This window comes from Dermacentor silvarum, chromosome 3 (genome assembly GCF_013339745.2).
Source record: "Dermacentor silvarum isolate Dsil-2018 chromosome 3, BIME_Dsil_1.4, whole genome shotgun sequence".
NCBI classification, from domain to species: domain Eukaryota; kingdom Metazoa; phylum Arthropoda; class Arachnida; order Ixodida; family Ixodidae; genus Dermacentor; species Dermacentor silvarum.
This window is the reverse complement of record NC_051156.1, coordinates 222,623,254-222,648,911: the sequence shown is the minus strand read 5'-3', so window position 1 is coordinate 222,648,911 and position 25,658 is coordinate 222,623,254. Positions and strand designations below refer to the sequence as shown.

The window sequence follows — 25,658 nt, the reverse complement described above, 5'->3', positions numbered from 1 at the left end:
CGAATCACGCCATTCATTCACTTAGCAGTGTTGGCTTTTATTGTTCGCTTCGCTGCAATAGAGCCGTGTTATGCAGCGGAGCATATAGAGCGAGGAACGGTGCCACTCTTACGGGACATAGTACGTTGCTTAATTTACACGCGCACATGCGCTGTTTCCGGTCGCAGTACGAGCACCGAGGTGCCTAATAAGTTTACTGGCAGGCCTTCAGAGGTTTAGATAGACCCCTGCTCTTTGTTGGCCTTTAACGAACCCTCAACTTCGGATTTTTTCGTCTTGTCGCCTTCCTTTTCACTAGCTTTCCCTGCTTTCCACTACTGCACACACATCCTGATTATTTTTTAGCCAATATGCTGGTCGCTAACAGATCGTCCGTCCATTGCAATGTAGCCAGTGCCCTTCATCCTCAACAGCTGTGCACAGAGTTAGACTGAAACTACTGTTTGCAGCAACCACTGTGGACGAAACTGGGGCTGCTATCAACGCGATCATGGACGGCAACCTTGCCGTTCTGAAGGCACGCGACCGACGCATGCATCAAGTCAAAACGAAACTACCATTTGCTGCAACGACAGCGAATGAAAACGCGATCACTATCGACGCGATCAAACCGATGGCGACTACGCAGTGTTGAAGGCACGCGGCCGACGCACGCACCGAGTGTCAAAACCAAACTACTGTTTGCCGCAACAACTGCAGACAAAGCTGCAGTTGCTATCGACGTGATCATGGATGGCGACTACGCAGTTATCAAGGCATATGATGTTATGCACGGTGGTAAGTGCAAGAATAAAGAGAGAGAGAAATTTATTTGCAGAAAGGCAAAGAGGTTGGCTTGAGCTGTAACTTGCTCTGGCCTGCTACTCTACACTGGGGAAAAGGAACGGAGAAGAAAAGGGCTGATGGATGATGATGATGATGATGATAGGAGGAGGTGCTTATATACAAGTTCATAACATTGTGGCATCTCTAAAGCTGTGCGTCCAGCCCAGTGGCTTGTAGAAAGGCCATAGCCGCAAGAATAAAGGCTTTCAAGGCACAAATAGGGACGAAGCGTTCCAGTGTTGCTGTCATTCACATACCATTTCCGCTGATGACTATGGCGACGTTTCTGCCATTTCGTTTCGGTTGGACGCTAGCGCCGTTCTTTCTCTTTTGCGTCGCACATTTGAGGGGCTCCGGCTCGCTGAGCTCCAGGAGTTTTCCGAATTAACCGATGTGCTGCCAAATACGTCCGAATTAATGAGAGTTCGATTGTACTAAATAATGCATATGCCTGCTGGGACCAGAGGACGAATCCGAATTATCCGATTTTCCAAATTAACGAGGGTATAATTAACGAGCTTTCACTTATGATACATGCATGTCAGGCGAAACGAGGGCTCAAATTGCCACAGCACCATCATAAATAGTTCTGAATGGCCGCCAGTATGCTTATTAGGTGACTAGGTGTTCGTACTGTGACCGGAGACAGCGCGAGTGTACCTGTATATTTAGGAATGCGTACTATGTCCCGTACAGTGGCCCCTTTTCATTCTTAGTATGCTTCCCCGCAATAAATTGCGTACGCTTCACTGCACAACACAGCTGTGTTGCAAAAAAACTGACAATAAAGGTCTAATTATCCGGCAAAGGTCAATTTTGAGATCGAAACAATGGAAGTTTGGGCCCATAGGGCACCGGCCGGGACCTTTGGTCGGAATTGAATTAACTGGAGTTGAATTAACAGAAGTCTACTGTACCTACAAAAAGCCGCTTAAATGGCCAATCGTGATACGTGGGCAACAAGCCAGGCAGACTGCTGCATCGGATTGCGGAATCGACTTCCAGTTTGAACTAGTCATCCTCGCTTCTTGATCGCCCTAAAAAGTCCACGCGTCTCTCTTTGCATGCCATTCAGTGCTCCACTGCCTCGTGTCTACGTACCTTCGTTCTGAAATACATACCTTTGTTCCCCTCCGGCCCCCCCCGTGTCAGTGACTGCCGCCACTACATACACGCTGTTAGTTTTCAAAGTGGCTTTCGGCTTGCAGAACATCGTAGTCTATTCCCATCACGTATAACCGTGCGAGCCTGAATGAAACGTATTCAGTGCAGCGATGAGTCTTTCACGCTGCTGCCACAATGGTCATTCTGTTAAGTGCGGATGTGTAAGCAGTGGTTTTTGTTAAATTGAAACTTTAATGTAAATATCTGTTAAAGTGGAGGTTGAGGTGACATTCGTTTCGGACGCTCGTGGAATCTTAAAATGTCATTTGCGGAAAGGCCTTGTTTACAAGAACACAAACCCGGAAGCACAGCATCTCCAGTTCGGCATCCCATGCCCGGTGTCAGTCAGTGAGAAGACCGAGTGTCATCCATGCTTTCTTGTAGAACACTTATTGGACCGGGAGGCCTTTCGTGTCCTTGAAACAGAGTGGCTCTCCCCAATAACGAACGACCACAGTTTGCACGATAACGAATGACCACAGTTTGCACGAGCCATCCATACGCACAGCAAGCAATACTGAGAGTACCCTGCTTATTTTTCCTCCCTGGCATGTACTACCCTTCAGATTTAGTCTCTTGTTTGCCAGCACCTGCCAGAACAATGCTGTTTCAAATTTGTCGTCACTAAATGTGACCGACGAAACGAGAAGGCATTGCATCTCTGTTAGGAAAGGCGCACTTGCAGGGACGCGGCACGGCGCATGGGGCGGTGAACGGGAGTTCGGTGTACGCGTAGTACATTGCTCTACTTTTGAATGGTATATTCAAGAGGATTTTACAACTGTTTGATATAGACAATAATTCTATAAAACCAAGTTTGATACAGGAAAACCTCAATGATACAATCCCGTTTTGTTCGATTTCCCGGCACCAATGTTTGCGACTGAGAACACAAAAAATGACCCGATAAAGTTAGGCTTCTTTTTCAACGGTTAGTATGTTCATGGGAAACACAATCTTTTGTCACCAATGTTTAGTACGTCGCAAAACTGCAATCATACAACAGGTTTTTCAGTTGCTAGATCTTGTGTAAACAAGAAAAGGCATAAGGCACAGTACTTGCCCACCTGTGTCACATGAAAAGTGGGTGTGTCAGATTTCCCGCCAAAATGCTCTGCCCCAAAGGTCTGTTGACCCAGGCTGAATTAGAAGATCACAAACATAAGCGTGCTGAAGCTGCAACAACAACGTGCATCTTGGAACATGCGAGCCCCATCAGCTCCGTGGCGACTCGTGCCGCAACACTTCGCATTATGCAGATGTCGACTGCAGTTGAGTCTACCAAATTTTTTAGGGACTTCGGGTCGTATTGTTTTCTTTCTCGCATTTTTTTCCCCAAAACATATGAACAATGTTCTACTGTATATCCGGGATTGTATGTATTTTTTTTACTATAAAGACCTTTGTTTATTGTGAGTACACTAGTGGTTGCTGCTTAATACCTGTGTTTTCAGCCTAAATAAGCATGTAAGAAATGAGGAAAATAAAGGCACGTAACTTCATTTTTATCTGTAATAAAATGTACAAAGTCAGCAGTCTCCTAACCGCCCATTTTGTCAGTTCATTTTTGATGCTAGTGTCAACGCCCACATATTTTATTTCTTTCCCCAACACTCTATTTTTGTGGTGTTGTCTGACCTGAGGAAGAGCTTCCATTGGCTGAGGAAGTGGCGCGCAACGAGACGGGCGGGGCTTTCATTGAGATCAGGCCTGTTGCGCTCTTGCACAAGGTCGGCAAACTGCTGCCGCTCCTGGGCTGCCTGCTGCTTCTGTGCCACCTGAGCTGCAGTGTCCTCCATCTGGTGGGCCTGCCGCGAGATAGAGCCACAATCACAGCTATGAGGCTGTTCACAATGTCACACAGCCTTTGCAGTTGCATTTGCTGCCTTGTCTAAGGGTGCTATTCTCCAAAGCCTGCTCCTGATGCATATATCCCGCCACTGCAGAGTGTAATAACTCTAGTTTTACTAGAGAACCTTTCATTTACGTGTATAGCTTTAAAGGAGTACACAAATAACTGAGCAATTCTCTGTGTATGCATTCACAAAATGCTACATACACAATAATGCCTTTAGTACCACAGTACCAACAACAATGGGACATAACAGAACTTAATGCTTTTTTTTGCATAGCCGGAATTTACTTTCTAAAACTGTTGAGCACAGAGCTATCAAAAGCAGCATGAAATGTCAAAGGAAGTGCATCACCACTTTGTATAATATTAGTGCACAAAATGTGGAAATGTGCATGTCAGAAAATAGCGAGACACATGCAGGAAAATGGTTCTACATTTTAAGATTACACACTCAACATCAGGTCTACGGCCTCTTTCCCATAAAACATATAATGAATAAACTTGATAATAAAAATATTCAGACCACAGTCAAAACTTTCCCGTAATGCTTCTTGACTGGTGATAGCTTTTCTATCATTTTAAACAAAAAAGAATGAAGTTGAAAATTTTGTACCCATACTCATCACTACATCACCTCTGAGATTTATTAAAGGGGCCCTGAAACACTTTTCTAATTATAGAGTGACCTCACTATTAAAGGCGCACTGCAACGAAATTTCACTAGGGTTGAATTTCCTATGAATGCTTAGCATATACTATCAATGTAATTTTGGCAAAGCCGCAGGGCTGTATAATTTTCACATTAGCAGCCGTTAAATAGCGCCTAAGTAGACAATGCGTGCACCTAGCAGTGAGCGGTAGCGATGTGGATATGTCGAAAGTTTCAGAACCGTACACGACTGCTGATATTTCAGTTAGTCCTAGGTGCCCAGGCACACTGCTCACTCAACAACTGCTAGTTGCTGGGTGTCTCGACGTGCTTTCTCATTGTGCACATAATTTGAGCTCTTGCAAGAATGCCGACGCATTGCATGGCCATCAGGTGCTCAAACATGTACTCGAACACGAACGATGGCTGTGCAGTACACAATGCTGCGTAGAGGAAGGCCAAACAGATCTTTATTGTCCAAACTTTCAGAGTGCAAGCGTGCACCCCGCCGCAGCAGGCAAAAGCGGCGCGGGCCTGCCAACGCGCACAAAGCATGCAAACTGCACTTGGCGAAGCTGCGCTAGCTACATTTCACGAGCACAGTCACTTACCCATGCAAGATCTGCTAGCCAAACGCTTTCTCAGGATGACTATAAGTACTATAAGCTGCAATAGCACATGAAATGCAAAGGTAAGTTGTATTCAAGGGAGATATTCTTGAGTGATCACTTCCGATGGCGCATCATCTTCGAAACATTTCACGCACCTCTACACCGGACGCGTTGAAGTAGATGAACGAAACCCTTTCTGACAAAACACCAGAAATGCTGTCAGCAGGAACCGCATGCTGCATTTGCCACAAAGGAGAACGCGATGCGACGTGGTGGCCATGGTGTAGATGCAGCAGCAAGCCATGCAGGAATGCGATGCTGCCAGAGCAAAATGGACGAAACTTTACAATGGCTGGAGTCCGGCCTGTCTGGCCACGAGTTTACGCGCACTTTGCACCAAACCCACAGGTAGACGGGCTGGGCGTCAGCTACTTATCATCCTTTACTACAGATGGTAGTAGTTGGCTTATCCTAGCGTTTCTAGCGTGCCAGGCAGCAGCCGGTGAAGTCGGATACATCATGCCGGAGATGCTAAGATTGCCAAAATTTTACCCTGCGCTTTAAACGTCACCTGTAGCAACGTGATGATCAGTTGTTGCTGCAGCGAAAGCACATAAGCTTGCGGTGAGCAAGCGCTTCGTCGTTTCTCGAAGGCGCACACTTAACACGTCCGCATCAGTGAATCCAGCATGCTGGTGGTCAGCCAAGCTAGCACACGATGCACTCTTTTCCAGCGGCTCCGGCGTGAAAGACAACATGTTCTATTCCCGCGCCAGCCATGCTAGACTGTAGAGCGTCCAATTTTCACTGACGTAGCGTAACTGAGCCATGCGTGAATTGCGTCTGCTATACGCCGGACTACATCCACGCCTTTAGCCTGGTCACCCCAATGCGCTCTTCTCCAACCAGAGACAGAATGCATCGAGGCTCTGCTCGATGCGAGAAAACCGGCTTGACAAAGAGAATACTTCACGTTAAATGTACATCACGGAGGTGCAATGGTGTGGGCACACCTCACAAAGCAGATACCAGAGTATACTAACTCTGTGGCTAACAGACATGCGGGACCTGTTCACCGATGCACAGGTATGATATACAAGCAAGGGAAGCAGACGACCCGGGTGCTGGTTTTATACAATCTGAATAGTATGTCACTTCCAGCGAGTGGTAATGGCGGCATTTTTTTTTTCTGTTTCGGTATGAAAAAATCCATTTTTGCAAGCGTATTGTGCAGCGCCCACTTGTATTTCAAGTGTAAAATTTTTTACAGAGGCTACTGTATGTCTAAATTATCTGAAACGAGGCTCTTTACGCAGCACAGAATTTTGTTGCAGTTGGCCTTTAAAGGCCATCGTCTCACGAATATCATGCTGAAGAAATTTTTGAATCCTTCAGGTATAAGCAGAGCTATCGCACCGATGCACGGCTTTCTCTCTTTGTCTCTGCTAGCGTGCTTGAAGCTACACAGAGAAGAAGCTAAGGGGGCAAAGCCCCGCCTAAGAGTTGAGTACCTTGGCGCCAAGCGGGCGCATCGAGGCACCTCATGGCGACAGAGGAAGATTACACTACACAGCATGCTGCTGCTATCTCGGAGGCCACGAAGGCAGATGCAGCTATGCACAACTATTGTATGTTGACTGACAATGCAAAGATTAAATTATTTTTCTGTCATTCTGCGATAACAGGCATATATATACACTCCAGTGTAAAAAACACACCGTTGTACAAGACGCACCTATATTTACTCATTTGCCACAAGTAAACTTTAGTACGTGTGGCTGCGTAAACTTGCCGTACTTACAAATTAACCTCTCGGTCAACCTAGTCTCTGTAAGAACACTTGCAGAGCGCCGAATTCCCGGGGGAACATTTCGACAAACCCGCATTAAGAAACATCGCACATAAATGCAGGAGAAACATTTTATTTACTCAAAGCCTTCAAAGCCTTCTGAAGCACTGTCGAAAAGTTTGGCAAGTTCTGGCGGTAGCATTACTGGGGCATATCCTTCGCCTTCTGAATCACTGTTGTCGCTGCTTCCGTCGTGCTCGGGCACTGATGAATCTAGGAGCCTGCTTTGCGAAACCCTGCAGTGACTGTAGCCACCGAAACCGCTCTCCAGGCATTGCATAACCACTTCGCAACTTCGCTGAACTTAGTTTTACTGCGCGCCGCCCTAGTGACCGCGCACGCGCGCCGGGCCACAAGGCTTCGCAAGGCTCCGAGGGGAGGGTAGGAAGGCGGGAGGCCATGTACTACGCTGCGCGCTCGCGCCCAGTCAGCTGTATCTTGAAAGCCATCTGTGGCAGAAGATGGTCCCGCTGGACTGTTTTCAGTCCCGCTGCACTGTTTTCGCAGCGGGACGACTGTCATTTTGCTAGATGCTGCTGCCGCACTTACTCACTAAAGTGTTTTGACCGCAAGTTTCCGCGGTCATCGCTTAAGATGCATTCATGTTTCCTTGTGCGTGTGGCACCATGCTTGTTGATTTAGTTAGGATGCCTATGTTTTCAAGTTTATACGGCCGATAAAACTACTATCCTTACTTCGTATAGCTGCCCACTAGTTTGCCATCGCAATCGATGCTTCGCCTTTCGCCGAAACTGCGACTTTATCCCCAGTTTTCATGGCTTGCAGCTTGCTCGACGACTGCTGCCATGTTTGAATCATTTTCTTATTGACGTTGAAATGGCGTCTTGCTGCCCGGTTCCCATGTTCATTTGCGTACTTCACAGCATTTAACTTACTTCACCCTGTAGCTCTTTCGCTTAAGTGGCATACTGCAAATGGACCGTGAAGTTAGTGAACCGAACAACATTGCAAATGGCGACTGGCTGAAACCTGCCGAATCGGGCGGAAGAACAATGTATGGAGGTACAAATCGGCTGATGATGATGATGAAGCTGTGGCCATACCCATTGCAATGAGCTGGTGTGACTTGACCACGATGGACTGATACGAAGAAGTAAGGAACAGGAAAACGAACTTAGATAAAATATATGTATATTCTTGCAAGTAACGCAGCTGTCACATTTTGCCATTTTAACCTACTGCTTGCGGCCTCCGAAACATCCGCAGCCTTCGAAACCCTCGCTGCCTCCGTGATCTAATATCGCACAGCGGCGTCCCGTCCCCCCCCCCTCCCCCCCACCTTTTGCTTTTCGATTTTTGCTTTGTTCTTTTTTTCTTTTTTGTTATGGCACTCTACTTTTGGCAGGTTTACAGTTCAGTGTCATATTTAGGATACATCATTCGTAATGTCCTTAACTTGTTCCTTAACTTGTTCTTAACTTGTTAAGGACCGCACAAAGAGCGATGGAACGAAAAATGTTAGGCCTAACGTTAAGAGACAGGAAGAGAGCGGTGCGGATCAGAGATCAAACGGGGATAGCCGATATTCTAGTTGACATTAAGAGGACAAAATGGAGCTGGGCAGGCCATGTAACGCGTAGGATGGATAACCGGTGGACCACAGAGATACAGAATGAATACCAAGAGAAGGGAAATGCAGTCGAGGATGGCAGAAAACTAGGTGTGGTGATGAAGTTAGGAAATTTGCAGGCGCAAGTTGGAATCAGCTAGTGCAAGACAGGGGAGGGGTAATTGGAGATCACAGGGAGAGGCCTTCGTCCTGCAGTGGGCATAAATATAGGCTGATGATGATGATTTGTAATGTACTATTGTAAAGGTTGCAGAAAAAAAAACAGCAAAATCAACATCAATTCAGATTTTGAAAAAAGAATATATATATATATATATATATATATATATATATAGAGAGAGAGAGAGAGAGAGAGAGAAAATCAGAAGCACAACTTCGCGGTTATCTTAGGTTTATTATTTACCCAACAGTTTCGGTCGGTGGACCGACCTTTTTCAAGGGATATATATATATAAGATGCACCGCCGAACATTTTGGATGCATCTTATACACTGGAAAATACGGTATAGTATATGTTTTATTTTAGTAACTCAAAATTAGCAATTATAGTACAGTCGAACTCGGATATATTGAACTCAAAGGAGATCGAGAAATAGCTCGAAATACCAGTAATTCGATATACAAAATAAAAATTTCATACGAAAATTTTCGTGGGGATTTTACAGCTGTTCACTATACACGATAATTCGTTATATCCGGGTTCGACTGTAATTATTGAGAATGCTCTTGTGATCACGAAATCAGCCAATATAGCCGCTGATGGGTCCAGCTGCTTGTGATGATGCTGCAGGACGACAGTACGGAAATGAGAGCAACCGATCTTTATGTTTCTTGACACGAGGTTGTAAGCTCCCTGCTGCATGCAGTGCAATTATAATTGGCTCACATTTCACAGGAGCCTCTTTACAGATTGGCAACATTTTCTTGCTATGTTCAAAAAGTGTTTCAGAGTCCCTTTAAGAGTGCTTCTGATTGCATTCCCCTTAAGTTGGTTGCTGCCAGGGATCACATTGAAAACTGCTCTCCATGATGGGAACGAGTGGAATGCATTGCATGCTTGTAATCAATGTACCCTGCTTCGACCACTCTAATTCACTCCTCAGGATGCCTTCTTATCTATTTCATTTCCCTAAGCCCAGGCTAGTTTAACACAGCAAACAATGTCAGCACAACTTTCATTGTTTCCGTTGAGATACACTGACTCTCAGTAGTACACTGACCAGGCACTTCTGACAATCTTCTGCCGACTCGGCAAACTCGGGTGCCGAGGGGAAATGACCCTTGAGCAGAGTCCACACATTCATGCCCACCAGACGCCGAATGTTCTTGTTGGGATTCAGGCCTCCTGTAAAGATAAAGTTGGAAGCTCTAAGGGCTCATGCTGGTTTCCATCAAAAGTCGGCATAAGGTAAAGCTAAGCAAACTTTTAAACAGTCTTTGGAGCAGTGGAAACCGTAGCGATAACAGCGAAGTGTTGCAACTGTGGCATGATAGCATGCGTGAAGCTAACTGAGGCTTCAAATACAGTGTTTTTCTCCCCACCCCAAATGTTTGAACACTAGAATTAGTTGCCTGGTAATATCCATGAATTAACTCTCTCTCAGTTTTTGAATGCCATAGGCAATGCACAGATAGTATTTTTTTTCTTTTCTTCATGCGAAAAAAATAATTCACCATTTTTGCATTCTGTTGTGTCCAACTACTGTGTTAGTGCACACAGCTGGTAAAGTATTGTATTTCCCTGTCACTTTCTGCTACCCACTCCTGCTATAGCCCTATGGGCTGCAGTATGTACAAGTAAATACGAAAAAAAAATCAGTAAATAAACTGCCACTCTTCAATTGATATAAAATAAAACAATAAAAATAAATTGCGGCAGATCCAACACACCTTGTTGGAATCTACATACAGATAAGCTTTGTTTAAATACATTAAGAGTGTTAAAACCAGTGTTAGTTTCTGTGTTATTGCAATGTCGGTGCAAGGTCATACTAAAGGTGCTCGCCCAAGCCACATTATCTACGTTACAAGCTGTCCAAATGCAGCCCCTTCACATTTGCTCGGGTGCGCCCACATGTGCTCTCGCGCACCCGTGCTACACAATGTGAAACACGCAGTGATCATCCCAAAGAGCTAGTTGGCGTTGGCCCCACACAAGTTATGAGCTCACTGTAAGTCTCCCTACGCATTTTAGGGCATATGGATGCGTCGGCCTCTACGGCCGCCAGCATTTCTGACGCTGTGCCAAGCTCGCTATCTGCGCACAGTGCATCCCTTGACGAGTTCGATTTAGAGTTACATCAAATCTGACAAAAGTGATAGCAGTAATTTTTAAAGTGATTGCTAGTGAATACCACCCCTGTATGCTTGGTAACTATGGCCAATCAAGTGCAAATGGCAACGACGACATACTGCTTTCATTATGAAAGCTAATTAAAAAAAAAAGCTGTGTACTGCACATCGTTTTTTTTATGATCACAAACAAACACGGGGGGAGGGGGGGGAGGCACGCTATATTTTTGTTTTTTATAAATCGGGGCCAGGTTACATTCAGGTGCACTCTTATTTTCTTACTAAAAACCTACGAAAATTGGGTGCACGTTAAACACGGGACGCGTTAGAACAAGGTAAACACAGTGTATTTCAACTGAAGGTTAGAACATACCAGAAAGATAAGACGTAGAATCCTTCAAAGCTATGACAGTACAGCAACTTAACTTTGACATAGGGTTCATTGCTGTGCAAAAGCACTCCAGTAGCTGTCATGAACATCCAAGAGGTTAGTGTCAACAGCAAAGTAACATGAAGAGAGAACTAAAACGAAATACTACAGTAGAATATTGATGATACGATCATGTCTGATACATATTTCGGGATGATAAGAATTTTAAAAAAGTCCCAGCCCAAGTCCATTAGCTTACAATGAGGTAAACTTCGAATTTTGCAAACTGCCTCTTGCACCATGGCAGATGATACGAACAATCGAGCCGCCACACGATCCCCGGTGCACCAGTAACGAAAGAAGCTTGAAACAGCAATGAAAGAAACTCGAGATAACCAGGCAGATCTTCAAATTACGGCCTCGGAACACACGAAGTGCACAGCTCATTGCTGCCGAAATGCACGCGAAACAAGCGTGCCAGTATGTAATTCAAGTTCGCATCAGCCAATAGAAGTGCTCCCTGTGGGCCACATGACTGCAGTAACGAATTGCGACGCAAGTTTTCCCTTTTCACGCTTGCTTTTGTTGCTTTTATTTCTGCATGGAGAAATACAGCTTTGCAGCTGTCAAAATCTCTGATTTCTCGCGTTTATGGCGATACAAAGATGGTGGTGCTACATCAATGGAAAGTAGAGCTCGCGTGATCAGCAGTGTGATAATACCTCCCGAAGCCCGATTTTCTTCTTTATTTTGAAGACAACACACTAAAAAAATAGTCATTTTCTCAAATTCTACTGCATATTTCTTCCAAATATTTCACCATGTGATTGCTTAAGATTGCTAGAAAAAACACTAATTAATACATCTGAAATTTTGAACAAGTTGGCCATTTCATGGCAGCATCCCATCCCACACCCTAATGTTAACAATTGTGACGCTTTTTGGTGGTACGAATTTCGGATCATACAAAATTTTTTCACCATCCGAAGAGATTCGTATCAGCGAGATTCTACTGCAAAGTGAAGTGCAACATCGGTTCTGTTTCGGTTCTGTGAATGTAAAAAACAGCATGCACCCTGTAATGTCTTTTAAAGCGTGGTATTAGTGGCGCCTAACAAATGGAGCCACTGTTAACATGTCGAGGTGCAACAAAAACACGGCTGTACCATGCGGGCAGCAGATGTCCTCATTGAAGCTGAAGCTGGCAGTGGACACCGGTGGCAATGTTGTGTCAGAGTCCTCTTCAATGGGACCTGCAAGATGGAAGCAGTTGCACTCCCATCAGTCTCTCCTGGCAATAACAGCATTCATCCAGTTTAATTGAGCGCTACAGTTGCACAAATAGTGAAGTATCTGTACACCTGCTGTCAGACTTAACGGTTTTACTTAGTCTCTCCTAAGACAGGGAGAGGTACTTTGACAATGCCTTTGACAAATATCAGTTTTTGAACAATCAGTATCTGTTAAACCCACATGAATCATGGCAAGTGAGTTCAGGTAGTTTGCCAGCAGTTACACAGTGGGCTTTCGTGGGAAGATTTTGTGAAATCTTTCCATCACTATGCAATATGTGGCATTATATGTTTAAGTAAGTGCTGCAAATAACTAAGAGAGTGCCAATAGTAATTTTGTGACCAAATCAGATAGTGCCAGAAGTGAATCGAATTGAATAGTTTTCGCATATGGAACAGTTCTTTTCGCAATTATCATAAAAGAATGTTCACATCCTAGTATTCATAACGTTCGCAAGTTTCTGTCATTACATTGCACGTTATGAAGCATTGTTTATTGAAAGCACAAATGGAGCATTATGAACAAATACGCAGTTTGTGTGCATGCCCAGGACTCTTTTTGAGAGTACAAATGATAGCTGTATACCCGGAAAACTCTGGCTCCCCGAGTGACGTAGCCTGCTCCATTACGTAGCTTCTCGTGTTTTTATGCCTATACTATGCCTGCAGGGATAAAATTTATTGCAATTTTGCTCCAACTTTATGGTTGATTGCACTGAGTTGACGTTTTGGAATACTCGAAAAGTATCAGAATATAATTCGTATTTGCGAATACAGCAGAACCTTGTTGCCTGCTCACAGTGTAGGTCCCGTTTCGTACGATGTCCCGGCACCAAAATTCGCGATCGAGAACGCAAAACACGAGCCAATACAGTTATGCTTTAGTACTCAAGCTGGTGGGTGACGCCGGAATACGATGCCACCATAGCAAAACTATGACGAGCACTTCATGCAGCCTGCAGCATGGAACGGCAGCACGTTTTCGATATTGCCTATTAAAAGCATGCAGTATGCTTCCAACAATGCTACGCCATACTCGGTGTGAAACCGATAGGTGAGGATGCTTATGGAAATAGGGTAGGCGGAAACAGCTGTGAATGCGACATGCAAGGACCAGCGAGGAGATTTGCTGGTTTCGGAAGAGCCTACTGAGTGCATACCGGCATTTGCATGTGAAATGGGCCTGGCAAGTACTGCGGAGAAGTTGCCGTGGCGAGTGTCTACTCCTCTCAATTATGTGTGCCTTGCACCTTTTCTTGTTCACATGGGATCTAGTGGCCAGAAAACGTATCATACGATCGCAGTTTAGCAACGTACTGAACATTGGTGCCGAAAAATCGTGTTTGGCGGGAATGCATTAAATGGTAAAAAAGAAGCGTAAATGTATCGAGTCATTTTCTGTGATCTCGATTGTGAACGTTGGTGTCGGAAAATCGTACTAAGCGAGAGCGTATCGAGGTTCTACTGTATTCGCAATAAGGTTGACACTTCTGGAGCCTAAGGATGAAGGTTGTGTCACTGAGTCTTTTCAGTAGTGCCTTACAGTTAAGACTGCAATCATATCATCAAAAACTCAGACCATCGCTAACATAATATCTCGATGCCAACATTTACAAGTTGGATGAATCAAGCAACATTCATTGTTTTGTTGTAGCTTTGTTGTTATGAAGCACTTTTGTAGAAGTTTTCTAAATAGTTAAACTCAAATTGTAGTTAAATGTGAAAAGAAAAAAATAATTTTTTTTCTGATGCCCTTTTTACCATGGAATGGTATTCCTTTAAACTGGGTTGTGCCTCTTTGAACACACTCATTTTGTAACTGCGAAAGGGGTGTGGTTCTAAAAATCTGTCATGGTTTCACAGGGCGTGGAGGCCTTCCAGTCCATGTTCGAGTTGATGATGATAGTGAATTGAGTATAGTACTGCCACCTATAGCAAGTAATAACTATGCTAAACTCCTGCTATATCCATCTTGCAGTGACAAAAATCATTGCCAAAGTTTGTCAACAAATATGTCCCCAACACCTGTGCACCGTGCATTGGGTGCCCATTAAAGAACCCCAGGCGGTCAAAAATTAACCCGAAGTCCCCCACTACGGCGTGCCTCATAATCACATCATGGTTTTGGCCCGTGAAACCACAGAATTAAATTTTTTTTTTTAAATATGTGCCAAAAACCTTCAAGGCAAGCGGATATCAATAAGAGCGAATTACCGCGTTAAAGTTACAATTACCTTCTATGATGGTGCCAGTCACACCAAGAGCAATTTCAATGACTGTGGGCTAAATTAATAACCACAGAAGGTACCAACCACAACAGCACTGCTGACCTGTGTCGTTGCCGTTTGTCTCCTGGGAGGGAGATGCCACCTGTGCCATGGCCAGCTTGCGCCACCAAAGTAGCGACTGCTTGCCCACCCACATCGAGGACTCCGTGCTGCAAGGTCCACAATCCAGCTGTAGCCACTCCCAGTGCAAATTTTTATGCAGCTAGCACTTAACAAGGCCCTCCCAACCTACAGTAGTTCACTCACATTTACTTACTTTTGAGTAAGGAAGCCTTTTATGTTTCTTCACTTTTTAAGAATATATGTTAACCCTTTGTTCCAGCCATTATTTTCTGTAAACCAAGTATTATGTCACCGTAAACTTAAGTTTTTCATCACCATTACAAACACTGTATCACTCGCATCAAGCAGCAGTGCTCACTCAGTCTTTGCTACAATTGTTGAAGGAGTGTGAAAACAAAGGTAACACTTCCCTGTTCGCGCATTTTTACATTTTGCAGCAGGTTATAATAACCAAGCAAGAGTGACAATCATTTCGAGAGCCCCTACTGTATTGCAGCTAATACTGAAATATAACAGCACATCGCATTGCAGCTAAAAGGACTAACAGCATTTAGGCACATTCTTGTGCCCACTAAGAAGCACGCATGCCTACCTGCTTGGCTTGAACTTGAGCAGTCGGGAAATGTTCCGCTGATCATCTTGCACCTTCATGTGGGCCCTGAGGTAGCGGCACTGCTGCACCACACAGCTGGCACACAGCGCTTCCCTGCAAGGTGGAAGGTGGTTGCCTTCACCACACTACCTGTCCAGTCACTAAGGTTGTCATACATTATAAGCTCAATCTTTATCAGCTAGGGAGGCGTCACCAGAACACTCAGGCACTTACAGGCCTATAAAGAAGTATCTTAATAATTAGAAGTCGGTTAAATCAAGCTTCTGCTTATACACAACAGCACATATAGATTTAGTTGCTTTTTATTTAGGTAATGCATAAGAACTCTCATCGGTCAGAAAAAAGTTATCTAGCCCTCCAGATAACATTGCTGGCTGAAAGACACTCAAATCAATGCCTGGCAGCATGTCAAAAACCACAGATCATGGTGATTAATATCATATTGCCTGGCAAGCGAAAAGTTAAACAGTGAACAAGCAACTGAAGTTGAATCAAAAGATAACATATTTATCTGCAAGACTTGCCCAGCAGATAGGCCCAAGGTTTCTGACCTGACAGCCTGACATTTGTTCATACCTTGGAGTACAAAAAAAAAAAGTATAGCTGGGTAAAAAAAAAAAAATAAATAAGTGGCGATTTAGCACTAAATGCGAGAGAAATGCATTAGCATTAGGTCTCACCTCTTTAAGGTCCCATATCATGATCCGATAATATATAAATATATACACACACACACCTTTACCACGTGACCAGCTTCCCACACTACACACATACACTTTTTCCCACTTTGACACTCCTAATGCTAACGCATTTCAAAATCTTATCGCATGTAAGGATTTGAACAGAAACTTATAGACAAGAATGCCTTCTGTAGCATCTCTAGTATATTTGCTACTGGTAGAAATACATGTACTGTGAAACCAACGCAGCACACGCCAGCACAACACCACCAAATACTATTGGGGGAAAATAAGACTATGCAAGTGCCAATCTAACAAGGTATCCTTATATATAGACTAAATTGCAAAACTGTATCACTTGGCAGCTCAGTCCTCTAAATTTGAAAAAGCATTTGGTGCGTCCATTTCGTGCTCATAGGGGTGGCAGTCTGAGAACACCTGCACAACAGCTTTTCATTAACAGGGCATCTATATACAATAAAACAAAATTTCCTTCAATGCTTTTTAACACAATACGCAGGCCAATCAGCAATTTAATGTGGTGGACGACTTGTGTCATAAAGTGCTCAAACCTTTGGTTTATCACGACCATGCTTTGCAATGTGGATACTAAGTCAGGAAGCTGTCCCAGCAAACACAAAATCGATGGGCTGAACACGGTCTTGAAACAAGAATGCTGAGCTGTCTTTTATCCCCAATGGTATAACCCACCATTGAAACATTTACTAAGTTGATAATAAACAGTCAATGAGGAATGTGGCATATGAAGCGCACTTAAAATTTCCTGTATAAGTGCTTGAATAAGCGGCCAACTGACCAAATTTTTTTCAGAACTTCCTCCACTTTCCTCACCTTAGCCGTGGGCCCCCGCCATACTTCTGGTAGATAAGGTCGGCCTGTAAGAAATGTCACGGTATCACACTAAGCAGTTCAACAAATAAGCATGCCCTGCATATGAACTCAACTTACAGCTCGACTGTTGATGCACTTCACCTTGCCCACATGCTGAGGGTCTAGCCTGTGCAAACCCCAACCAGACGGAACTTTGATGCATTCAAATAACTTCAGACCACAAAACAACAGCAGATGACACTCCTCACTGGCAAGCAGATAGTTTGATAACATTACATGAAGAAAAGCATGGCGAAAGGCACAGGGAATGACAATAACTCACACATGGGTGGTATCTGGTGGTGCGGAACACAAATTCGTTTGAATTTCACGGAAACAGTACAACGTGCAAGGTGATGGCAGGATGATTGTCTCTTTGCAGCTGCTAATCACGCCAGCATGTCATGGGCCCCGAGTAGCTCAGAGTGCTAATGGTACTATATAGCCAGTCACTACAGACAGCAGAGTTTCTTACTAGTGTTTCTTGCTCTACGCAAGAAACACATTGAAGAAACTATGCATAGAAAATTATTTAGAGCCTTCTGGTACACTGTGACAGTACATAAAAATGCATAGAATTGAGCAAACGTCTCAAAATTGCTGCATGCCAGAGCTGTCGACATCCACTTACTTGACTGGTCAAAAAAATACTGCAGGACAGTCCTGCCCGTGCACCAAGCTTAAGTGAACTCTCATGCTAGGCTTATTTATTAGCATATTAAGAGCTGTCTACATCAGTTCAGCCCCACTTACATAAAAATGTGCTGGTACATGAGCAAAACGGGATTTCATTAAAGTACACTCAAGAACAATAATTTACATTCATTACATAGCGTTTAAACCAAATATCCAGAGTAATGTTATGTGGCTATGCTCTCAAACCTCTAGTGTCCTTCAATACTGTTCTACTTGCACTTTAGAGAATATAAAGCATTAACAGCTGTCCACATGAAATTTGAAATGTGTAGTTGTAATACAGCACCAAGTTCTCAGCAGCATGCCAATAGTAAAGGAAGCCTTGCTATCGAATAAGCTGCTCACAGAGAGTGTGCACAAAGCGCAGCCGAGTTGTCCACCGGTGGCACTGGCTCCTTGTCCTGGGCAAGCCACTTTATCAGCCAGTCGGTGGCAATCCAGTCCACAGGCTCCCCTACAGTGAAGTGATGCAATGTTTAGCTCAGCTTAGTTCGTCATCTGCTGTTCAACACAGAGCTTCATGGCAACAAGAGAAAAAAACTTAGTCAGTGACAAGTCAAAACTGCAGTAAAGGCACATCCACACTGGAGGAAACGCTGCCAGTAAAACACTGCTGCAGCGGTGCGGCCATCCCAACTGGCGGTGCACCCCCGCGACAGTCAGGTGACAATATGAAAATCTCACTTCCTCTCGTCTGTGTGTGTAAGTGCAAGATGTCGCATCCTTTTTTCTTTGTCTGGTGAGAGCTCGGCACTGTAATAACATTCTACACCATTCGTTCCTAACACGAGTCTTGGAAGGTGGTGGTGATGACGTCTTTGCCACTGTGAGCATAACCATGCGTGTGCGCTCCCTTTTGTTGTGATGTCACCGCATTCGAACGACAAGAAGGAGGAGGCCCTGGATGTGGCTTCCGTGACCTTGTATTCAGATCTGTCTTGCCGTACAGAATTGGATATTGTTGCACTATCTCCAAAAACTTTCCCATCAGGACACTCCGGTTTGACTTATCATTGTAAATACAGTCACAAACCAAGCCAACTACATAAAGCGCAAACGAGACCGCACCAACCAACCAAAACAGGTGCAAACAAGAGCAGAAGAAAGTGCAAAATGAGCGTCCAGTTGACACGAGGCGCAAGGGTGAATTGAGCGGTCGGGCGGGTCCGCATCACACCAGTTTCCCGCATGCATATCACTGAAGCAGCCGCACTCATTGGTCTCCGCGTAGCAAGCCATGAAAAATCTCTCCAGGGCTGATCTCTCCCATGGCAAGAAAAAGCTGCTGCCAGTCCACTGTGCGCGTTTTCCTCTAATGTGGCGGGGGCTTAAGTGTCCCTCGAAGGGAACATGTATGCATTTGCAAGCAAACCACCCTGTCTACAGTCTTCCTGTCCTTTCTTATCCACTGTATCCATGCCCTCACTTTCACTTTCAACAGACACTTCCTCACTACAAAACCACCAGGCCTGCTAGAAAAGCTACTTGTTTGTCAGGTGCGAGTGATAGCTTTGTGAATGGTTGAATCGGTTCATTCAACCATTCCTGGAACATCTCGACAGTGGCGCACACTCACACATAAAGGGGACGGGGAGAAGGGTGCTGGAAAGGAGACACTTTGGGCACAAGGTCACTGAAATCCTTCAGCTAATCCCCTTTTTAAACGACCCAGTGGTGCAGCAAGCTGTCCAATTTTGCCGGTTCATGCGTGCATTGCCTGACCAGGACAAGCTCAATGTTGCTGAACAGCTATTGCTCCTTCTCTTCATTTGGCACCTGCAATGGAACTACTACAGTCGAACCTCGATATAACGAAGTTGTACTTCCTTCGTTGCACCACCATTTGCACCACCACGTTGTCAGTTGCACCACGTTGCACCACCACCAATTGCGAATTTCGTTAATTTGAGGTTTTAAAGTTTCAGCATTAAAAACAACTTCACAAATTCCCAGAGTATTCCTGGTGGATAGTATTTTTCCAGTAAGCACTAATTAACAAATCACAAGAAGGTCAGGTCATAACAGCGCGGTTACGAGCGCCAGAACAGTCACATAGTCTCCCCGAAAAACTACAGCACGGCCATTCGATTATGGAACTGCACAGGAGCAAAGTTGGGGGTACAATTATTATGTGGGGGAAAAAAAAATCAAAATTTTCAAAAGCAAAGTTGCAGGTGCACTTATTATGTAAGTGCATTCATTATGTGTGTATATATGGTATATACAGGGTGTCCCAGCTATCACGCAGCACGATTAAAAAAAAGAGGAACGGCGTTATGCTAAGCAAACCTAGCGCGTATTGTTTCCAGTGCAGTAGAGTAGCCGCCAGTAATTCTTTCGTTACTGAGATGTAATTAGTTAATTGTAATTAATTATTTAACTTGAGAAGTACTGTCCTAATGATCAAAGTGTCAATGAGAAAATTGTAGAGCAACATGAAAAATTCCCGATACAGCTTTCTGTTGCTCAATACGTGCTTCATAAATGTGTTTTTTCCGAGCGTGAAAGATGCCCGCGAATACACGCAAAGTGCCTCGAGCAGCCAGGCGCGTGGCAATTCTGCCACGCGATTCTGCGAATGAATTTGTGAATGCTCTCGCAATCACGAAGTCAGCCAATAGCGCTGGTGGGCCAGCTGCTTTTGATGACACTTCATGACGACATTGCGGAAGCGAGAGCAAGCAATTTCTTGCTGTGTTTGACAGTAGATTGTAAATTCCCTGATGTATGCAGTGCAGTTGGTTAGTTGGTGGTCGTTGGTGAGGAGGGCTCCAACAAACTGACACCTAGTCTTAAGGTCCGTCTCGGTATGCCAAACCTAGAGCTTGTACAAAGCAAGCTATTCAAAATCACACTCTCCAACAATGCTGAATGCTGACGGCTCCTGAGAAAAAGAGGCAAAAGCACCTTCAATGACGGGCAGCTGCTCATACAGGGAGCGCACCTCCTTCTGCTGAGCTCGGCCAGCAGACACCTTGTCTGCCTGCGAAACAAAATGTTGGTAATGATCAGGGAAGGAAAGAAAAGAGAGAAAATAGTTTCATAATCATCATCAGTCTATTTATGTCCATTACAGGACGAAGGCGTCCCCCAGCAATCTCCAATTACACCTGTCTAGCACCAGCCAATTTCATCAAATACTTGCAAATTTCCTAATTACAGTGGAACCTCGCTGATACGATTCTGTACAATATATTTTTCGGGATGATACGTTTTCTTTTCTTTTCCCGATAATACAATTTGGTTAGATAATACATTGGATGATACGATTTTCGGATCATACGCTTTATTTCCCGGTTCCCATGAAGATCGTATCAACGAGGTTCCACTGTACATCACATTGCCTAGTTCTCTGCCATCCTTGACTGCACTTCCCTTGCCTTGGCACCCACTCTGTAACTAATAAGCAAACGGTTATCTGTTCTATGTATTACATGGCCTGCCCAAGTCCATTTATTTCTTTTAATCTCAACTAGAATATCAGCTATCCCTATTTCTCTCTAATCCACACTGCCGTGCAGTTCTGTCTCTCGATATTATGCCCATCTGTTTAATTCTCATTCCATCGATCATCGCACAGTCCGAGCTTTCTCAAGCTTCTTGAGACGCTTAACAGCCCATGGGCCTCTTTACAAAAAAGCTCATGGGTTATCTCACAAGCTTATTCTGCCCTGCGTGAGGCAACCAGAAGTGTTATGCGCAGTGACGTTACACTGTGATGGTGGAACGTCACGAGACCATTGTGCAAAAACAAAGCTTTATAGCTGCTTTGCCAGATGTGTATGCATATAAACACTTTCACTACTAAAAAACACTTTTCCGATTAATGAAGCTGCTAAGTGCAGTTTTCTGTAAGCACATGTCGACAACACTTCGTTTTGTGAAATGTAACTGTCACTACTGCAATGTTGTTGCTATGTCACACCAGCCAAACCAAGCTGATTATCAGAGAGGCAGAAAACAACAGCAATGTTAAATTAAATTATGTGACTTGCAAAGAGTCCTTCACCAGACCTCATTGGAAATTTTGGTTATACACAAAAAGTTGTAGAGTGCCATACAGGGAGCATTCCTAACACAAGAATCTTCAGAAAGGGTTGAGTAGTAGTCAAGATAGAAGCAAATGAAAAGTTAAGAGGTGATGGTGCGAGGAGGTGAGCTACCCTTCCCATAAAAGAGGCTCTTTCCCATTGCCTCAGCCAGCACCCACAGGAGACAAGCAGAGGGCCCAACTCCATTTTTGCAGAGACCCCTGTCCTTACAACCCCAGCTTTCTTTTCTTTCTATGCGACACATTTCCGGAGGCAGCATTGTGCACTCTTCGGGCTTTTTCTTTTTTTTTTCCTGCAGAGATGACATTAAGACCTATGAAAGGATGGGGCAAGGAATGGCACGGCTCATATCTTAATATTTATGTATTGCTTTATGCCAGCCTTAGTGCCAGGCTTTAAGCAGTAGTGCATTAGGAATTCATTGTGTAATCAATTCAAAACCAAAGAAAAAAAAAAGAATAGAGAAATACATAACTGAGCACTTTTTGTTTATGCAACAGAGAACAATAACATGAGACAAGGTACAATGTATAGCTTTCCAAAAAAACAGCGTGAACTGGACAGCGTGATCAGACAGCCTAAACCGACCACTTGAATGTAGGAGATGTGGGGATGCGCGACTCTCGCGCGTCCCCTGATGTTTTCTTTGGATAGCTCGCGTCTCCTGTAGTCCGGCTTCTCCGCGTGGCTAAGCGCCGGAGGCGATTGTAGTGGTTGCGGCGCGTTGCAAGAGATGGCGCGAGTGTTGCGATGCTAACGCCACCGAACGGCGGGGTGACTTGGGAGAAAAAGGTCGAAGGCGCTTCCTCTTGGGCTTGGGATCGGCGACCAACACGCACGAATGCTTCACGCGTGCGCCGGCCCGCTTCGCGGGACCGTCTCGTGAGGCTAAGAGCAGGACACCGGTATGGACTAACACGGATCGTTCGAACACGCCACCGTTCGCGTGACCGTACACGTGAACAACTAGGCGATGGTGTCACAGCATGGGGTGAACATAGTCGCTCGCTATCGGGTCGCGGTGAGTCGGACTTCCTTGATTTGTGGCGCGCCCATGTGAATGTTCTATTGGTAGTAATTCGGCTATTGCGTATTAGTGTATGAAAGGTGCAATAAATGCCCTTTTGATTGTTTGCACTACTGTGTTGTCGTTCCTTTGTCCCAAGAGCATGTGTGACACCCCATAGAGAAAAGCACGAAGCTAAACATTTCTACAGAATTACCTGTCGGGTTGCGAAAACTGATTACAACTTAGAGAGTGACTCCAACCAAATAAGGTAATTTAATAGCCCGATGCTTTGAAGCCAATTCAGCTCCTTCTTTAGGGGGTTTTCTTCGGAGGTGACGGTGTGCAGCATTTAAAAGGTCCATCGTAAGAAAGAAGGAGGGGGAAGAGAGCGAAAGGTGGGGAGACACTTGACAGGGCACTTGTTCTTGAAAGACAGAAAAGGCAAAAGAGTGGGGTGGCTGCAGCGTTGCTGGTCGGCTGGGATGACCGATGCTGGGGGCGCTTTACCCGCGGGAATGCCATTAAAAGAGGGGCGGGGGGAGAGCGAGATGTTTTGGTGTTGGTGACCTAGAGTGGGGGGTCTTTTCTTTTTTTTCGTCGTGTCTCCAAGGTCATGGACATACACAGAGGGCAGGATGCCCTTCACGCGGTTTATATTATCCACCATATTCTGAATGTGCCATGACTCCAGTAGCAGCCTTTTTCACGAGGTTGTCTCTGTTTGAAGGATATGGGTTTCTTGGAAAGCAATATTGTGGTCGGCGTCTTCGGAATGTTCGGCAACGACGCTGCATATTCAGTTGAATGTTCTGATCTCATTCTCATGTTGTCCGATTCTTTTAGATTTTTGGTTTCCCCGATGTAAGACGCCGGACAGTCGGCACAGCTGATTTTATAGACGACGCTTTGAGCTTTTTCTTTTGGTGGACGGTCTTTTGGTTTAGGAAGGAGGATATTGAAAGTGTTCATTGGTTTGTGTGCGAGTTTGAGGGCTTCTTTTTTTAATATTGGGCTGAGAGCTTCGCTGGTACCTTTGACGTATGGGATGGTCACTCATTTCTGCGGTAGGGGGGAAGTCAACGGTTGGAGGTCTAGTAGTTTGCTTCTTCTTTTTTGTTGTCGGGTGGTTTTTCGAATGAAGTTCATTGTATAGCCATTTCTTCTAAGTTCGATGAGAACCATTCTCCTTTCTTTCTTTTGATCTGATAACAATGAGCAATGAGTTTTGGCTCTTTTCAATAAAGAATTTACAACAGGCGCCTTGTGGTTTTCCGGATGGTTGGGTGCGAAGTGAAGGTAGCGGCCTGTGTGGGTTGGTTTTGGGTAGACTGAAAATTTTCTAATGCCATCGGCTCGTGTAACTTGTACATCAAGGAATGATAGCGATCAGTTTTGTTCGCACTCATACGTGAACTGTGGGTCTATGGAATTTAAGTGGCCCTGCAGGTTTTCGACTTGCGACGCCTTCACGATGCAGAAGCAATCATCACGTACCTAAGAAAAACTTTTCGCTTCGGGGGAAAAAGTACGCGGAGCTTTTTACTCAATATTCTCCATAGTTAAGTTTGCCATGGTAACAGAAATTGAGGCCCCCATGGGAGTTCCTTTCACCTGCTTGTAGTAGTTGCCTCGGAAGATGAAGTAGGTATATGACAGGAACAGCTCGAGAAGGCGGCAGACCTTGTCTACACTCAAGAGGGTTCTCTCGTTGAGTGTATTGTCGCGTTCCAGAAAAAAGAAAAGCATGCAGTAAAATGGACCATTCTTTTGCACGCGATTTAAACTTTTAGTGCCGATTCCCCCAGCTTGGGCGGCTTCACCACATTGCCCGAGTCACTGCATAGAAGTTTGGATGTTGGCCCATGGTACTCACCCGCATAGCATCCATTTCAGCCACCCACTGCTCAAATACAGCATTGTCAGTGTCCAAGGCATCTTGCACAATCTTGGGCAGCATGAAAGCCCAAAAGGGGTCCTGATCGGCTGGAAATGCTGCACAATGTATACAGGGCAGAAAGAGTTGCTGCTCATTTTGCTATCGTTAAAAGACATATGCAGACATTTTCAGGTAAGGTCACACGGTCACTGATTTTAAAAGATTATTTAAAAAAAATTGATGAACATAAATAGTCTTTTTTTACATCATAGGTGGCAGCACCGACCATGCCACAAACGTTGGTACCTTTTGTTGCACTGTAGAACTGAAATACCTAAAACACATCACCAAAGCATTCGTTACTTCTCCATGTGGATAACACAAATCAGCATTATTTCACTGCATTAAAAAAAAGGCAAAATAACCAAATGACATGTTGACTTGTGTTTTGTAGCACATGAAGACAGTCAACGACAGATTTTACGAATGCCCAATTTTTTCAGACATGCCTGATAATACAGACGCCATCCTGGCACACCCACCTACCCAGTAGAGTCAACCCATAAGAACATCTGAAATTTCAGCTGCAAGAACCCTTCGCCGTCCAATTTTCTGGACTTTTTGCCGTGACTGCAGGTTTGAAACGGCATTAACCCCTTTGCTTCCACAGTCGGCAATTCACCGGCCGCTCGAAGAACATCTGTTCTTCAGATGTTCTTCAGATGAACATAACCTGCAGCACATTGCAGGTTATGTTATGTTCTAGTTTATTTGAGTTTCGCACGCTAGATGGACATAATTGTTTACACTTTCAACAGTAGTTGTTGGTAAAACAATGGAAAGATTCCTGCTCGTCAGACTGCACTCTGTTGTAGCTGTCGCAACCAGAGTATCAGGCTCGAAAAAAAGTGTACAGGCTTCCAAGTGGGCTCATTTGTTTCAGCACATACTACCTAAAACTGTAAAGCAGAACCATTTGATGCAGTGCTTAG

At 44.5% G+C, this 25,658-nt stretch overlaps 1 protein-coding gene across 2 annotated transcripts in view; it reads right to left on the bottom strand.

The window, feature by feature from the left end:
- LOC119446754 (ubiquitin carboxyl-terminal hydrolase 48-like) overlaps nt 1–25,658 on the bottom strand; it is a 79,486-nt gene that overhangs the window by 27,693 nt on the left and 26,135 nt on the right. Inside the window, exons 12-21 of one of the 2 annotated variants that reach the window (XM_049664365.1) lie at nt 24,664–24,782; nt 20,637–20,712; nt 18,075–18,183; nt 17,112–17,160; nt 16,995–17,038; nt 15,442–15,555; nt 14,811–14,935; nt 12,373–12,459; nt 9,765–9,889; nt 3,628–3,797 (exon numbers count right to left, since the gene is read on the bottom strand). In XM_049664365.1, coding sequence (XP_049520322.1) covers nt 3,628–3,797; nt 9,765–9,889; nt 12,373–12,459; nt 14,811–14,935; nt 15,442–15,555; nt 16,995–17,038; nt 17,112–17,160; nt 18,075–18,183; nt 20,637–20,712; nt 24,664–24,782 — 1,018 coding nt within the window. The remainder of the gene's footprint in view (nt 1–3,627; nt 3,798–9,764; nt 9,890–12,372; nt 12,460–14,810; nt 14,936–15,441; nt 15,556–16,994; nt 17,039–17,111; nt 17,161–18,074; nt 18,184–20,636; nt 20,713–24,663; nt 24,783–25,658) is intronic. The other variant, XM_037711289.2, reaches the window with a different exon arrangement.